Raw genomic sequence first — 18,245 nt, forward strand, 5'->3', positions numbered from 1 at the left:
AGTAAACTCGATAAATTAATTTAGTAGACGTCAAAGTTTTATTAGAAAGCAACGGGTGCAAACCCTAAATAAGTACACAGCTGCGACCGGTCTGTTACTTGTCCGAGCGGCAAAACAATGCGATCCATTTTTAGCGATACGTTTATCCTAAAAAATGTAGACACTCGGGGTTACAGAAGTTAATTTTAACAGTTCCATATACCGCACACTCTATTGTACAACGCGCGCTTTTGTGTCCCGAAAGCACGTACGCGTTGGCGCGAGCGTCTCGCCGCGGTCGAGGCGCTTTCAGCCGTTCGTTATTATTTTACAGTGCCGAAAAACGGAACTTTTTGCTCCCGATAAAGTTTTAACGAACTACGAGATTAGTCGTTCCTCCAGTTATGAATAACTAAATGACACTGGGCGAGAAAGCAGAGAGTTTGCCGAATCTACAAAGTGCACGAGAGGTTTGTTCGAAATCTCGCGACCATCTCTCACCAGTCGGAGTTTGCCGGTTAAACTTATTAAATAACCGCCGTCGCTCGCGCAAAATTTACAAATCGCCGCAACCGTTGAAACTGTAAGTCATGTTGCGTCTCTCTCTCTCTCTCTCTCTCTCTGTATGTCTCGATTGACGTCGACGCGGCTTAATACTTAATGACGTTTAAGCGAACGGATATCTTTGCACGTTGAAGTTTTAACGAACTGCTGAAAGGTGGATTTACTCGACTGATGAATATTTAGGCGGGACGACGCGGAGATGTTACATTTCCCGAGCATGCTATGGTCGAAGCACTTTCGGAGCACGCGCTTCTACGATGAGGAATTTTGAAACCTCTCACCCCGCACATCGTACATTTATGGCGAGTTATAGACATCGGGAACTTGCAGAAAAGACGCGTTCCGTTTCCTCTCGTTTTATCGCTAACGGCGACGGGTCTATTGTGTGCTCCTGTTATACGCCGCGTTACATCGTCCAATCAAGAGCGGCAATTTAGGCAAGATAAGGTTGGATACTTCCCTCGTGGTAACCATGCGGAGAAGAAACCGTTTCGTAAATGTATATGGTAGAGTTTCTCGATACCCGGTCGTTAAACCCTGAAACGCTGAAGTAATAGACACAATGTAGCAACATTCTCGGCACGGGACACATGTATACCAAGCAATATCGCGGATCCACATCAGATGCTGAGAATCGCCATTGCTAATCTCCATGTTTTAGCCGATCGATGCTGTAAGTAGCCATTCTCCCACGATAGGTGAGGGTGCCGCTCACCTTTTCCATCGAGCAAGGTAAATAAATGCAAACGCTTCTTTCCGGATATGAGGAGAGGCCTGTAGGATTCATACATTCTCTCCGGATGCAGGTGGTTTAAATATACTAATGCGATTCGGAAAGAATGGAAATGGCCGGCGACTGCGGGTTTTACACATCAACGCCGCGCCGGAATTTCGATTAGTCGCGGTTGGTGCCAGCCCGTCGCGAAATGGAAATGGCGAAGAGGAACACCGCCACGACGGTGTATGATCACAGCGGCTAAGGAGGCCGCAAAAAGAGCGAAACCAGAGCGAGCGGGAACGGTCTCGCGCGCGTTTACACGGTCATATGTAAACGCGATTACTTCCGGGTGAGTGTGACAGGCCGGCGTTTCGGACGGCGGCATTCAACCCCGGCGTCTGATCCCGACGTTCTATTTGCATGAGGGCGCATCACCGGCGTCGTCGCGGAGAGAAGCAAAAGGGAGAAATAAATAAAAGAACCGGAAAAGAACAAGACTAGGGGAAACGACGCGTAATGACCGCCGTCGACGGCGCGCCGCTGCTAACGAGATCACCCTTTTTCCGCAAGTATCTACGGCACAGTTTCCGCGTTGTTGCCGCGTCACATGACGCTCGCCCGTTGCGGCGAAACGAGTTCTGCGGTTGGAAAATCTTCGGACGCTGTGTTGTTGCGTTGGCATTGTCCGCATACCCCGCGTTTGCGGTCTATCGCACAGTTCCGCTAAATCATTCGTACTGCGCGCTTGAAAAGACGCTTGCAACGATCTAGTATTTACAACGAATTGCCCGAGATCGATATCCTCACGATGCGCTCGTCGCTTCGACGTTGAACCGAGGTAGTGTCTCGGAAATTACGTTGGAATTACAGGGTGGGGGGGAACGATTCGCGATATTAAACATTCTCGTAAAGCTCGTTCAAACACATGCACGAGTGGGTAGATACGGTTTTGAAGGGCTTTTACGATAACCTTTTAAATTCGGGTTACAGTCCTCCACTTACCGTGATCCTCCTCGTAGATAATGGCTACTCTGGTCCAGTTTAAAAAGGATATAAGATCCTTGAACGCTTTGTTAAGGTGGTCTTGAGCGGGATGTAGGTTAATACTGAACTCCTTGAAAGTAGGCTCAAAATCGACTCTCGTTTCGAGATGAGGAACGTCTAAAGCCTCGCATATACTTTGAATGTGGGCGCCTAGAAGTGGGTCGGACGGCCCGAAGATGCCTTGCACTGATCTGGATAGTTGTTTACAAGCTGCAATTAAAATTAAACACTTTCAGAAATATATATCAGTTGCTGAAAGAATCTTTTAGTATAGATTTTTCAAGTAATTGGAGAAGGTCAGTAAGAGCCAATACTGGTAAATGGTTGCGAAAAAAATAAAAAAATTACTTCATAACTAAATTATTAAATTTACCAGATTATTAAATATAGATTTTGCTAACAGTATGTCGTGCGCTTGATGTTCGACTAATCTATATTTAGTTTCAGCTTTCGCCAAATGAAGATCTGTCGGCCAGATTTAAATGAGAGCATATGTTAGAAATTTACGTTAAGTATTATTTTGAGATCGTTCTCAGTTCTTATGATATATAAAGCGGGTTAATTTGGGATTTTTCGCGACGTACCTCATATGTCAAACTAAGAATAAATAAACGAGTGTGACGAATACGATAATGGGATCACAAGATGAGCGAGGAAGATGTCAATAGGGGTAGAGAGGCGTGCTAAAACGGAGATTGGAGGACGACTGGCTCTGACACACCGATTTCATATTTCTAGATGAAGCGTACTCGAAAGTTCTGTATCAGCAAACGCCGCCGCGATAAATCGATGACAGACATTACAGCGAAGGATTACGAAATTCTCCTGTAATCTTGCATAATAAATTATCGTTCGATTCTGGAGCGCTTTTGAAAATTTGAAAACGGTGTAACATTGAACTGTATCGAGCCTATCCAGCTGCTTTTTGCGTTGGTTGTCGATGGGATCAGAATGCAGTGTACTACACACTGAATTATAACGAATGAAATTGATTATAATGGCTGTTACTCTGTCCGTTTATTACACAAATTTAAATATGCGTACTGCGCTGAAAACAACGCTAGAGTAAAACCCGAATGCGGAAAGAGAGAACGGAACGATGTATTTGCGTAGTATTCACACCGCGCGGCTATCGATGCACGATGCGATCGAACGATTTCGCCGGAAAAACAGGGCGACGTATGAGTTACCCTCTCTGTCTGCGCCATTCTAGAGCGGACAGATAGAGAACTGCTGCGGGTTTCTTTAACGTCTCAGCTTTCTTATCCATTATCCTTAGGGAGAGCGAGCCTTTCGGGGAACCCGTCGCTACTTCTCCCTAGTGCGGAGAATTATATCTGGCATGCTTGCAAAGGCGGGAACCGAACGAGAATGGATAAGTTCGATTTTGGAAGTACCACCCCGCGCCTTCTGAGGTTACGCTGGCTGGGTTTTATAGCTGTATTCTGAATTATTCACAAGCGTCTCTTTGTTTTCGCCGGCGGTCTCCATGGCCCGCGACCGCAGTAAATTTCACGCACGTAGTGTGTCGCCCTTAACTTTCGCGTCTTCATCGAATTAATTCTTTCACTCTCGCGCGCATTTTCTCGTCTACAAAAAAGATCAAAATCCGATATATACATTTAGAGTATTACTATAAGTTATGAATTTTATATCGTTGTATTTTCAAAACAAAACGGCATTTTCGCCAGAAAAATTTTCAAGCATCATTATGGCATCCTTTTAAAATCAAATGAAATCGATTACTTTCGCTTAACGATTAATAATTCCTACGATAAAGTAATAACGGAATATATCTTTCGTTGCAGTAACGTCAGACTGCGCGGATAAAACGGACGAAGCGGTTTTCTTTGATCGAGGCAATCGAGCCGATAATTCCGGCGAAATACTTCGGGGAAAGTGGACTGCAGCGGATTTTGATTAGATACACGTTATTCCCCTTCGCGTGGAAAAGATACAGCGGTCACAACATTAACGTTGTTCAGACACGTTGCTACACGGTCACTTCCATTGTTCCATTAATACGTTTCCATTACATTTGCCACGTCTCGAAAAACATACAAGTGTCGTGAATTACGCGGAGTTCGCCTTGGATACAAAGCGCCCCGCGCCCATCCCAACAATAAAGGGTATTACTCGTCGTGCGCTCGTTTAGACCGAGAGTGTTGCTATTTCGTGCTGAAACGCTCATTCACACTATACGCCCGATTAAATTACCGGGATGGTTTGCAAAAAGACGTCGGTAAACACACACATACACACACACACATACATACACATACATCGCCGAGTGACACACAATACGCCACCTCGTCGACGCACGTTTCGTCGTCGGCAGCGAAATTTCCCGCCGCTGCTCCGCCGTTGATTAAGTCGAACGCTCCGCTCGGCGAGAGTAAATAAGAATCGTTACCTCGTTACGATATCGCAGTTTCGTTTAACGAACCGGCGTTTATCCGTTTTGCGGTAATGAGTGCGACAGTTTCCGCACAAAGAATCGCGCCGGCGCTTCGTCATGACTTTTATGAACTCGATGTAATACACGACGCGATCAGCTTCCGTAATTTCGCAAATTATCGCAATTAAAGTAACGGTATTGCTGGTATCCGTCTACCCCGGGGATCTTGGAAACATACTTTCCATTAATTGCTCCAGACCCCTTGATAAATCGATTATTACTTTGAATGATTAGCTTTATTTGCAATTGACGGAAGAAAGCATCATTATTCTAATTTGGTTTTATTTTATTTATTACATGTAAAACTTTTCAAAAATGCCCGCGTTTAGTGATCGTTATACGTTTATCGCGCTCACCGATATAACGTAAATGAAGAACGAAGCGGAAAATGCCGTTTCTGTCCGGTCGAACTCATCGTTAAAAGTTATGCGAACAAGTTTGCTTGCGTACTCGCGAAACTGCCTCACGCAGATATGGCAGTTTGAATTATCAGCGAATTAAGCTTGCTGGCAATGACGAGCTGTAAATCTCTTTAAAACGCCGTCCCGGAGTCGTTAGGAGGAGTGAGGGGCGGACTCGAGAGTAAGGGGACAGGAGGGATGGAGTTGTCTATTAGGATTACGAGCGCGTTCTGCGAGTGGAGTGTCTCCGGAAACGTTGAGAAATAAAATCCGGCGAAATAATCGCTTCGTCATTTGGTTAGCTGCACGCTATTTCTGGCCGTAGCCTTCGTAAACGGAGCTTTCCATTAAAGTGTTCCGCCTCGGTGGCCCGGGTCGCTCTTTAAAGTTATCCAATCAATTTCCCTGGTTTAGTTCTCTTCCGATTTCTCTATCTCCCTTTGTTTTCCACTTTCGCGATGACCCGAGCAAAACTACACCTACCACACAACTTGAAGCGAAATTTCCACAAGAAGTCTCCATAACACCGGACACGCAACGATATTTTTTGGCGTGACGGAAAATTAATAAAGACCGGCGTGCTTCCTATCGCCGAGTAACTTTCTTTCTCCCTTACAACGAGGAAACTTGAAACGAAATTTGCGCGGGTGTGTCCGCGACGTTGAGGAAAAATAAACTCTTCCCGACGTAGCAAGGGGTATGAATCTCTATTTTAAAACTTTTCACTTATTAACCTGTTTTGACGATGACGCGTTTCACTCTCTTCTTAACAATTTCAAATCAGATATATTGAGAAATGTCAAAACATGATGTCTCTCGTTCCTTCGAAATATAATTTTACATGATATATAAAAATGATATATAAGGAATATGTATATCGTCGATAAGCTTCGTTTATTTATTAATCCTTTCATTAATTTTTCGAGCAATTTTTTGTAATGGCAGAAAAATAAAAAATAAATAATATCTTCGTATTTATAATATTGCGTATATATTTCTTTTAATTTCGCTAAAAATTAACGTTTATTATTTAGAAAGTTAATTAATTATTAGTTACTGGTTATTAATTAAATATTTAAATAAAGTTATGGAAAAGTTTTTCTTTCAATAAATAATAAACTTAAGTAAGAACTTTTTAATATCGCTGCTGGAAATCCGGTACTCTACGATAAAACTACCTTAAAGCAACATTGAGCGTTCATCTGAACTCAAAGGGAAGTAATGATGCATGTGTGTATTTATATTTATTTTCAATTTATAAAATCTTCAATTCTATTAAAGTATTATTGAAGAAAACCGGCTTATTCTTGTGCTTATTCCTTTACGCAATATAACAGCAACGTTATGCCTTACTGCAGTTGCCTTGACAATCGATTAACTTCCACATGCTTCGCTCCCTTCCGCCAGTAATATGTCGCGGTACCTCGTAATCCTTACTAGACGCACTCAGAAATTCATAGAGGATTTTCTCGAGTCGAGTGTTTCGCAGCGAATTCAATTTCCCACTGAAGCTTTGTTTCGTTCCACGTCCCGGAAAGAACTGACGTAACAGAGTAGGAAATAAAAAATTCTAAGTATAAGTAACAATTTTCTAAGGGATAAACCAACTCTTAGGTTCTTTGAAAGCCTTTGCAAGATGCAGTTTCGCCATACTTAATGAAAATCCACTCTCTCCCTCATTCGATATGAAACCGACAGTATGAGAACTCTCCATTTTAACTACGATGTATGAGGTTATTTTTCTATATAATCACGAAAGCAAAGATAGTACAAAGTAAACAGTGGGGAAGGTTGAGTCTGGAATTCATACGGGTTAGTTGCCATAAAACATACTGTGTACAAAGTACGACAGGGTACGACAAATCCAAAATTAACATCTGAACGCGTGCGCCTTTTGGGCAGGCAACCCGTCGTAATGAGTCGTATGTTGATGCAACATTCTGTACATATTTACTATCGTGTAAAATATAATTACATACATACGTATGTGTCTATCAACTTATAAACTATGCACACTCCTGTCTGATATCCGTTATAAATTTTCAAACACTTGACACAGCATTTTTCTTATGGTTGGTAAGAGATTATCTCAAAACTAGGCATGACTATGATTGATATTTTTGCCAATTTAAAAAAGGTCTTTTTTTTTAATATTAATTAAAATATTTTATCATATTAACATTATAGCATGTAACAAAAATCACGGAGAATCTGATTCGGATTCGCATTCGAATTAAAAAGACTCGATTCGAAGTGAAAATTTCAGATTCGATTCGACCATGTTGATGCTTGTGATTCATACATCTCTAAAATATACATGATATTATAAAATATTTCATACGTCTTTTTTATTTAATCAATATGATATAAAAAGTTTGTGACAATAAGCTACTCTAGCTTGTCGGGTTCAAGCCGGTGCTTCTTTTAACCGTCGAAATAATCAAGGCTGAGTTACGTCGCTTCGTGCCTCTCGCCTCATCGGGCAAATCCGATCTCCCCCTCTGGGAGAGTTTCAATCTATCTAGAAATTTCCGCGTGAACGAATTCACGGGGCCGCCGATACGTTTTGGCGAAGATAACGCGACGGCGCGATTACTTTCGACGGAATGCGTCACTGCGTATTAGCGCGCCGCGCGACAGTCAGCCGAGTTCGCGCGCGCACGCAACATTAAACTCGCGCTCGCGCCTACTCGAGATTCCGGGCTGAAGAATGTATACAAGCACCCATGCGACGGCGGCACACGGAAGATTTATCACGGGGGGTGCGGAGTCAGTGCGAAGGAAAAGTTGGAAAAGTCGCGGCTCCCCCGTTCGGCACGGTTCAACTCCGCGCGCCTGAAAGAAGCGCGTTAGTGCGACGAGAACTGCGACGGAACGAAAGCGGGACAATCTCTTCAGCCGCGGCTCGTATCATTTCAAACGTGCCGTGAAAAAAGAAGCGCCTCGGCTCGCACGCATTACGCACAATGACGTTCTATAGGCATATTTATGGGCCGCCGTCGAATGTTTTCCTCTTTGGGGCGGCGGGCCCTAAGAGGGTGTAAACGACCGTGCGGAAATTCACGGACGCTTTGCCCAATGGAATAACGAAGAAATATCGCAATACAGCGACGCGAGCGTGCGCCGTCGTCTTTAGCTAAATATCCCGAGGTAATCACGGGTAACGGAATGAACTCTTTCTTTTACACGGGGCTTTATGTGCGAAGTTTTCTCTTCAAGTTCCGCTCAGACTTCGCGGCATGAGCAAGAGTTCAACATCGTCGTAACCTCTTTTAACCCGCCGGTTTACTGGCTTAAGGATCTCTGTCGTGTTTCAAAGAGGGAATGTTATACCGGCTGGATAGTTACATGATTTAAAGCTCGAGTGTAATCGCTGCGCGATATTCGCGTGTTCTGCGTCGTGGGACCCAGCGGTTCTCCGGCTTTGTAGTTTACCGTGCTGAGTTTACGGAACGTTACAGTCGGCTTATTATCCGTCGTTTGTATATTATTCTCCTATTATTCCGATGAATTTTTTTTGGTTGAGTTATGCGGGGGGGGAGGGGGTTACATGTGCGCGTTGTTCTTTCGTACGAACGGTGACGCGCGGCAATAGGACGTTCTCGTCGCAAGCTCGTCGCACGGGGAAGCCCGAGAACCGTCGGTCCAGACCAAACATTTGGGATTTCCACGACGGTGTAGAATTTTGTAAGAAAACACATTCCGAAGAGACATGGCTCCGTTGCGATTTCATAACCGGCCGGGCCCGTTGCGCGACATTTATCTTTCGCGTCCTCGATCGTGCGCGCGATCCCGCGGCAAGAAACATTGTTATGGTTTCGGCTCTCGTAGTCGATCCGGTTTCGTGTTATTTTACATAAATCTGAAGCTACACTCTGTCGCGTGCGACGTTCTCGCGCTGTAATTCACGCTATACTAGGGCCGCGCTAACTGAATTGCTTTCGCCAGGCTTCCTGCCAACTTTTAAGCCTGCATGTCAAAGGCGCTCCACTGACAGGAAATTCCCGTCAGCCCCTAACCGGTTTTCTAATCGCATCACGGATTAAAGATCAAGTTAATTAATTAGCCGGTTTCATAGACGGTATTACATCACCGTTTCCAGTTGCTAATTACAGCACGCAGGTCAAATTAATTTGTATTCCTCGCGTCGCATAGCTCGCAGAATTGTACTGATTACGTCCCTGGTAGAAACTTCATTGCATTTTTTGAACAGTTACTGGGCAGTTTATTCATTTCTGCCTCGGAGTAAATCCACTTGGAATCCTAATCAAGATGTATCGCTTTAACTGCAGTTGCTGCGCACAAAAGGTGCATAAAGTTTATTACATACAAAACTTTTGTTACGTCTCTCCTTCAATAAATATGTCTGATTTTCAGTGTCAGTTCAGTCAAAATGTATGTCTTCCTTTTATACATTGTAAAAACATCGCTGACCGGCATTAACTTAAAGTCAGGATAATCCCGGTCAAATCTCATTTTTTGCTCTTCCATTTGTCTCTCTGGTATTTCTACCGGGGATGGATTCCTCGATAATTCATATTTCGTATTTTAATGTTGAACATCTTTGATGTTAAATATTAAATGTTAAATACGAATCCAGGCTGTTGTTACCGTTATTTGCCTCAGTGTTCTTGCAAACACAACATTGGCAGAGATAAATGCAAATAAACAAACTGCACAAACAACAAACCGCGGATAACTGTGAATTCATTCGCTATCTGCGTTTGGTTATTGTAAAGATATATTGGTTACAATTGACTTATTAGTTCACATGTGATATGTTTACATGCGCTCGGTAACATTTGCTGTTATATATGTCTCTGATAACATCAATCAACATTTGATTCACCAACGAGCGCGATACTGGGGTTTGAAATAGCCCAAACGGTTATCCTGCGGAGAAAATATTTACTTTCGTATTTCAGATCTTTATCCCGAAATAGCGTGTTTTTAATTCCCAAATGTCAGTTTTTCGAGCTTTCCGTTTGGGAAAATCCACGTTTATATCTTCCAATATACAGCTCGATGAATGAGCGTTGCGAGGCAATCATTCAAAAAGGAACGCGATCTTTTAAAGAGGATACGGCGTAATCGAAATATGCCGGAGTACCAATCACTAATCATTGATATTTAGTTAAACACAGAACGATGAACATATAAGCATAATGAGAAGACTTGAATATTGGGCAGCTGTTGCATGCTTGCAAAATAAATGATGCTGCGATATATCTATGTATAATCAGCTATATTAAGTTTACTACGTTATCAGTCACTGTCATCCCCTCGTAAATGTCATGTTGCGTTGTGTCTCGTAAACGTAAGTTATGAACAGCGATTTAACATTTTAACAAATTACGCCGTTGCCGTAAATAGCCATTATTACCTCGTCTTTCGTTTATTTTCACTCAATTATGTGGTAACTGTAACTACACATGAACTACTGGAAAATCCTATCATAAATAAGGGGTGTTGTTTCATTGTTGCTTGTTTTCCAATGTCAATATACCAATTACCTATCTAGATGTCGATGTGCGAGTTTCGTTGCTCATTTCGATGGTTATCGTGAATGATTGCAATATCACATAGTACGTGCAATATTTAAACTCGTATTGATTACCGATAAAAAAAGTCATCGTACAAAAAAATTATGTATATTTATAATAGCGTGAGTTTATTTGGAAAGAATTTAGTGATCGATGGCGCACACTAGCGCAGTAGTGTTTAGTATTAAAAGAAAAAGCAAGCCACGCGAGAGAGGAGAAATTAATTAACAAACTACGATATCGTCCAACTTCTCATCTTTTACAGATAAACGTGTTTGTTCATCTTCGATCCATCAAGTTGTCATGTGAATAATCGAAATGCAAGCATTCAACTAATATTGTTCGAGCAAACTTAAAATTATTCTACTCATATTTTAAATTTCTTTTAGATTAGCTGTTATTTTTTATGCAACATGCGAAAAGATTTGCAAAAATATGAATCTGAAAGCTTCTTGCATCGTTTCTAATATATATGTCTAATTTAAATATCGCCGGATAGATGTTTTAGTTTATCGATTTTTAAACATTTTGAGCGATAGTTTGACTTAGAAATTGATTTGAGATTGATTGACGTGGTTTGGAGATATCGTAATTGGTTGAACGGTTTAGTCGATTCAGCAGTACGAAGAATATGCTATGCGCATACGCATGAGCGCTTTCAGTTTTTACATGAAACATGAAGATCGGAAGGAACGTTACGAAATTTCCAACCAGGCGCGTTCGCGAGATATTTTTTTGCGGATTCAAATCCATAAATCTCTTTGATCGCGTGTAACAGAGTTTGTAGCTTCTAATGCGTATGCATATGCACACGTATAACATCATTTTAATTGGTAGTAGATTTGAAATATGTTGACGGATATAAATAATTTGTTGGCATGACAAATTTTTTGCTGTCGAAGCAAAATCTATCAGTTATTATATGGACGACAAAACGATTTATTAAGAGTATTAATTGCCATTCGCTAAAATATTTTGCTGAATCTACACATTATTTTGCTGTAAGAACAAATTAGTAAACGTAGGAAAACACTATTTTGTCCTAAACTAAGAAAATTTATTCTTAGTTACTCCCTATTCGCTAATTTGGTTATGCCAACTAAATTTTATCGCTGTCGCAAATATGAACTAGACACGATGTTTTCGCTGCAACAGCAAAGTTATTTCTTTCTGTATTGTAATATTTACAGAGAGAAAAGAAAGAGATAGCAACTTATCAACAAATATCGTCGTTCACGATGATAATCGCTGAAACATATAGATAGGCCTTGTCGGTTTTGTTACTTACTAAAACCACTTACTTCGGGCAACCACTCAATTCTTATCAGACAAAGTGAATTTATGCCTTCTTGTGAAATATCTTGATATTTCCGAGATATAGAGACTTGAATTTAGTTATAGTGATACAAATTATGATCAATAAAGCAAATATAACAGATAGATGAGATTTAAACCTTTCTAAATAAGACGTTAATTACCTGCCTCCCTCTATTCCCGGGTTTATATCAGTTATATTCCTACCTTTTTTGGACGTGTGAAAAGAGTCGTCCTTAGGCACATATTGGATGTCGTAAACCAACGTTGTGTTCGCTAAGAGAGTCTTATCCTTGTTGATCTTGTAGATGGCGTACTTAAACGCTAACTCCGACGGACTATCCTTTTGATCCTCGGTAAAGATCGCTCCTGCAACAATTTAAATAAATATCTTCTTTAAGCGCTAAAGTCTTCATTCTTATCTTATATTCGGTGCTTGCTACAATGCTGTTGTATCATGAATTATTAATGCCAGGCATTATCCAAGCGTTGATAAACGCTTTGAAAGGTTTTATTCTCGAAACCGTTGCATTAATAATCTGTATTATCGGGATATTGCATCCGTACCGAAAAGAGAGAAAACACAGTAATTATCGCTACCGTTATTGAGACCGTTCGTTAAGGGGAAAATAGAAACTGTAGAGGAAATAATTCGAGTTAAAGAATAAGAAAACTGAGAGTTTCGATTGATTATCCGTGAAATTTACTAATTTTGCATGTTTAGGTTCCCGCACTCCCTCCGCAAGTAGCAGTTGCGAAATTGACAGAAGAGCTGCGGGTTCAAAATTAACCAAAGTCGTGCCGCTCGTCGATTTTACTTTCCTATGAAACATATTTCATTTTTCGATATTTAAGACAACGCAAATTTTTGCTTGTTCGTTAATTGTTCACTATGTTGCCGATAACGGTGTAAATACAGAATTTTATCTGAGAATTACATTATATAGTTGAATAACGGACTGGGTACCCGGGGAAAACGCGTCCATACCAGAAATGGGATGAAGTTGGTAACGCGGCCGAATCCGAAAAGAAAATTTCAACGCTGCTAAAGAAACTGAATTCATCGAAAGTTATAACTGAGTTCGTGAACTTGCAATAACGACTTCGTTCGTATCTGTCGTATATATCTACACATATATATATATATACAACGGTAAGGTACCGCGATTCTCCCTTAAATTAAATTAATGACTTCACCACAGCGCAGCTCACTTCGAACGCGAGTTTTAATTAAATTCGAATAATTACCGCGGCCAAAACCACGCTCGCGGTATCAAGAAGTACTTCGGGAGAAACGTTCCCGTAAATTAAACGTCGACATGCCGTCAAAAATAAGCAATATTTACTGGAGAGAATACTTAAATATAATCAATGCAAATTGATTAAATCAATTAACCGCACCTATAACTACGCTTCGTTCAATTGCATTACGAAGATGACATCTGTATTGTAAATATTTCATTTCTTTGCAATCTTTTACGGTCTTTTATCGAGATCATTATTCGATCGTATAAATCCAATTAGGGAGAAAAAATACATTCGCGCCAACGAAAAAAGGAAATGAAATGTATTTCCAACTGCCATTATTACCGGGCGGATGATTAATTGTTAGATAAAACGCGCTTGTTTTCTTTGTTCAGACATTGTTCCAAAGCGACAAAAATCCCAGCAATTAGCACTGAGTGCACGACGAATGTAACGCTTAAGTGCTTTTTCGATCGCGTTGTGTCCGCAAACCCGAACTCGAGTGTCCACCGCTGAAAACTGACGTTTTCACAAAAATATTCAAAAGAGCAAAACGGAACCGTAATTAACCGCGTGCTGATTCGCTTCTCCCTGTATGGCCGTTCATTAGAGAATTCCGAGAACACAACTCCTACATTTAAAACCAGTTCAGGTGAAAGCATTTCGTCGACCGTCCGAAAATAGCTTTACGCGAACGCAGTTCGCCAATTCACCGTTCTTTATATTCAAAGTTATTTTCATGACTCCGGTAATTAACTTTGCTCACGGAGCTTTCTCTTTTCATCTGCTTTACGGGCCTGGAAAATGAAACGTTCCTCAAAATGATATATTTTTCTACATCATCCCGGTAAGCTTTATTACGACTAATCCATCTCGAAGTAATCTGACCGTTAATCTCTCGAAGCGGTCTTCGTTCAGTAACTTCAATTTCCCGGCTCTATCTCGCAGCAGGTGGCTACTGTGAGCTTTGAGTTTTTATACGAACAGCTTCCTCCGTAGAAAGGAATGTTTTTTCTCCCCTTTTTTGTACTGTGAAAGCTGATTACTTAATTATTAGGGCTAGAAATTATATTCGAAGCTTCGGCTTTTCGAAGCTTTGAAGCTTCGAATTTCTGAGCCTTCTCGACACATTATATTTGAGTAATGAAATTTTGAAGGTTGAAAATTCGAACATTCGAATATCCAAATATTTGAATATTCGAAACTTCACGAACTAGAAAGTACGTATATTCAATTATTGGATTTTTCCATATGGAAAGTTTCTTTCTAAATAGCATTTATTGTCCTAAAGAATGTAATTTTCTCTTGCATTGTGTTACGCTGTTACATATCATGGCAAAATTTTCATTAATTTTAAAACAAAGTTATTGAGATTTGTTGTTTATCATTTGTACTTTCTTTATTTATTTTGTTTTAAAATCGACGATTCTACATATCTTTCGAAATGTGACACGACAGTACAAGAATATTGCCCTTCATCATAATCCGTTCATGGACGCGCAAATTTATCTTCGTCTCGTTCGGAATTCTCAGTGAAGCGAGGCTCATTCGGCACCGAATCAATCTCCGTCACTCATCCAGGAGGAAGTCTGCGATAATTAGACGAAGCCAATTAATAGTTTTTAAACGATTCCTTTGCGGAAGTCGTCTTAATAACGTTCAGACTATATATTCATTCTTTCCGAACGTTCACTCTTTATCGTTAAATCGTTCAAATTTCGCCCCAATTATAATCACACTAATTGTAATCACACGAAATTTCCTATTTTATAGATTACTTTTTACGAATAAGCGAGAATAATTTACGCATAAAGTGCGCATCGTTTAATACATTTTCCTGTATTTGCGATATCGAGGTTCAAATTGGGCAATTACTAATATTGCCGCTTCGCTAATATTTGACAGAAATTACGGTGCACTTAGCGCGTAGCAATGCAACGGACGTTAATATAGCCGTATCCGGGATCATTCTCGTAACATTTCTGCATGCTCTATGACAGGACTACATCGTCCTCTCGGGTGTCTTAGAATGGACTTCTGTATTTTGATGATCATGCCGTTACCGTTAGAACGATCACCGCGAACGATCCCCTTGGAACTTTCTTTTGTCTCTTCTGTATCGGCCCGTTATTTTTCTCTTGTGTGTCGTGTCGGCCGTACTGTTAAAGCTGACATTAGGATCGGTTTGGAAAGAGCAACACCGGTTGCGGAGTGTCGAATATATCGGGATTCTTACGAATCGATAAAGATACCCGCGACAGAAGGATTCCGCTAGAATTCAATGCGAGCATACCGAAAAAATGTCATTCGATTCTTCTCAAGTTTAGATACTTTTCACTCAGTGCGAGTAAAAAGGCAACGTTCGCGCGAAACGTTGCATGCAAAAAATTCTTTTACCTCTTGGAAGATCTACGATATTATTTGTCATCCTTGTTTTAATGACTTTACGTTCCCTTAAAGAGTAGTTTTCAAAATCTGGCATCAATTATTACTTATTAATTACAATAATAAGGATAAGTAAAAGCCAATGCCGATGACATAACGGAAATTACATTAAACTATGAGATTTAATATAAATTCAATGGTTACATTATAAGTCAATAGTTACAAACGTTTCGACTCTTAATTTAGACTCTTTTCAACGTAAAGATAATAATAAAGTGAAAACAATAACAGAACCCTTTATTATTGTTCTCACTTTATTTTTATCGAAATTATTGCTTAGACTTAGTGATATCGTAAACAACGATGTATTAGAGATTATTCCACCAGTCGTATTCTTGTATTTCTTCATCAGGAAATAATTCGCGATACGAATATGTTCCTCGAAGACTCCCACTTACGTACTTTCTAAATCGCCGCCAACCAGCTTCACTGTGAAGCTTCTCCTCGGAGACGAATAAACGTCAACTTTTATTGAAATGGAACACCGCGACTTAAGGAAAGTCGGAAATGTCTTGAATACCACTCGTTTTCATTTCAATGCTCATTGAGAGAGCGACGAGTCCTTGGGGACGCAGACATTGTAAATTAATAGACTTTATGTCTTCCATCCGCAAAAGAGCAAAAATGCGGCGGTGCGCGGAGAAAAATAATTTTATTCTAGTAGCGAAACTATCGTTGCTACTACATATTCATTGCGACTGCGATAATATTTATTTTGAATAATTAAATTAATAAATTATTCGTAATTGAAACAGAAACAATTTTCTCGTCAGGATAAAAAAAGTTCTGCTGAGTGAATTCGTCCGTAGGATACGTTAATTTGATGTTAGAACAAAATAATGTTTTTTTGCGTTTATCAATTTGTTCTTGCAGCAAAATAATTTGTAGATCCAGCAAAATAATTTAATTAGTATTCTTAACAAATCGTTTTCCTGTTTTGTAATAACTAATACATTTTTCTGCGCGATAGCAAAAAATTTGCTACGTTAGCAAATTATTTTTCATCTTGTAGTTCTGGACAGGCTTCCAAGTTTCCAAAGCTAAAATAATATACGGGCAGAATTTCAACGGTATTCTTCACTTTTTCCTGTCATTTCACTGCTTTTGTGATAACCATATCATCTGCCATAACGATTTTGCATCGGCAATAAATGGCGCCTGCGTATTGATTCACCAACTGGCCAACGTGTTTACAAGGCTTCGTGCGCAGATACAGTTCCATTAAACGTAGTACGGTAATGGTACGTGTTGAAATATTTAAAAAGTACTCTTCTCTCGTTATCTCTATCGTAAAATCTAAACCGCGTATTGTATGTGAAATCTGATTTAGTAACAACCACGAATCCACAAGAGAGTAAAAAAAAATGAAGTTTGTTCCCGAATAAGCCAAATTTTGTACGATGTGAAAAACACTTATGTAAGTTTAATCGATAGTGGGGAGGGGTAAGGATTTTCCTACGGTCTACAGTTTTCTACAATTTTAGTTTCATATTTTAGTCTATATTCATCCATCTATCTCATATGCAATCTAGTGTATTATTTCGGCAAACTGAATAGCTCTCGTTTGAAATCTATTATTCAAACGAAATTTTGATAAACAAAAAGTTTTTTTGTTTGGTACCAAGAATCTACTTGTTTACTCCGCATGCGGTTATTCTGAGACATCCTGTATATAAAGCATAACAAAAGTATCGACGGTGCGCGCATTATGAAGTGCATCACCGAAACGCGTCCGCATATCAGCCGACATTGTTCTCGTGTCTCTGACGTAATGAATTGTCGTATCGCATTTCCCCGGTTATTTGTGTAACTGCGGTGGCTTGAATAAATTCCACGTGTATTTGCTAATAAATTCGCATGTAATATTTCACGAGGGCGTGGTGTATTGAATAAATTACCGGAAAAACTGGGAGAAAGCGTCGAAAATGGGTTGAGTTCCCGATACCGTGTGAAATGCATTCCGGTAGGTGTTATCGATATGTTGATTATTCTTGTCAGTTAATATTGAACGAAAATTGCGTATGCACGGTCACGCGTTATGATCAATAACTGTTTCGTTTAATTCACCACTAAACAGTAATATATTGTATGTATTGAAACGCGCGAACGTTACATTCGGCTAAAAGTTTAATACCCGCTATTTTTAAATATTCACTATACGCGACCGACACGATTGAAGCACCGTTTGCTCAGAGCACACATCAGTTTAACGTGATTGAGAAAAATATTAAACCAAAAACTAGTAAGATAACAGAAATTTCCTTCGTACATTTTATCACATTTACTTTGTTCCGAAAATATTCGCGACGGACGAGATTCGTTAACTAGATATTAATTTCATAAACGACGTAGATATAAACCTTTCCGTAGCGAATAGGAACGTTTTACTCGCTGTCGTTAAAATTTTCGAAAGCTTCGTACATATTTGCACAGGCCAAACAAACGGAGTTAATAATTAATAAAATGACTCCCTCGAAATTTTATTCCTTCCTCGAAATGTAAAGCCTACCTCTCCTTCCTTTTATTATTTGATA

The 18,245-nt window shown here is 40.0% G+C and overlaps 1 protein-coding gene across 1 annotated transcript in view; it reads right to left on the reverse strand.

Annotated features, from left to right (window-relative positions):
• The window catches only part of LOC106744904 (glutamate receptor ionotropic, kainate 2-like), a 139,944-nt gene that overhangs the window by 47,650 nt on the left and 74,049 nt on the right, over positions 1 to 18,245 (reverse strand). Inside the window, exons 2-3 of the mRNA XM_014620042.1 lie at positions 12,229 to 12,390; positions 2,264 to 2,515 (exon numbers count right to left, since the gene is read on the reverse strand). Of these exons, the coding sequence (XP_014475528.1) occupies positions 2,264 to 2,515; positions 12,229 to 12,390 (414 nt within the window). The remainder of the gene's footprint in view (positions 1 to 2,263; positions 2,516 to 12,228; positions 12,391 to 18,245) is intronic.

This window comes from Dinoponera quadriceps, unplaced genomic scaffold (genome assembly GCF_001313825.1).
Source record: "Dinoponera quadriceps isolate SergipeBrazil2010 unplaced genomic scaffold, ASM131382v1 scaffold1308, whole genome shotgun sequence".
NCBI lineage: Eukaryota > Metazoa > Arthropoda > Insecta > Hymenoptera > Formicidae > Dinoponera > Dinoponera quadriceps.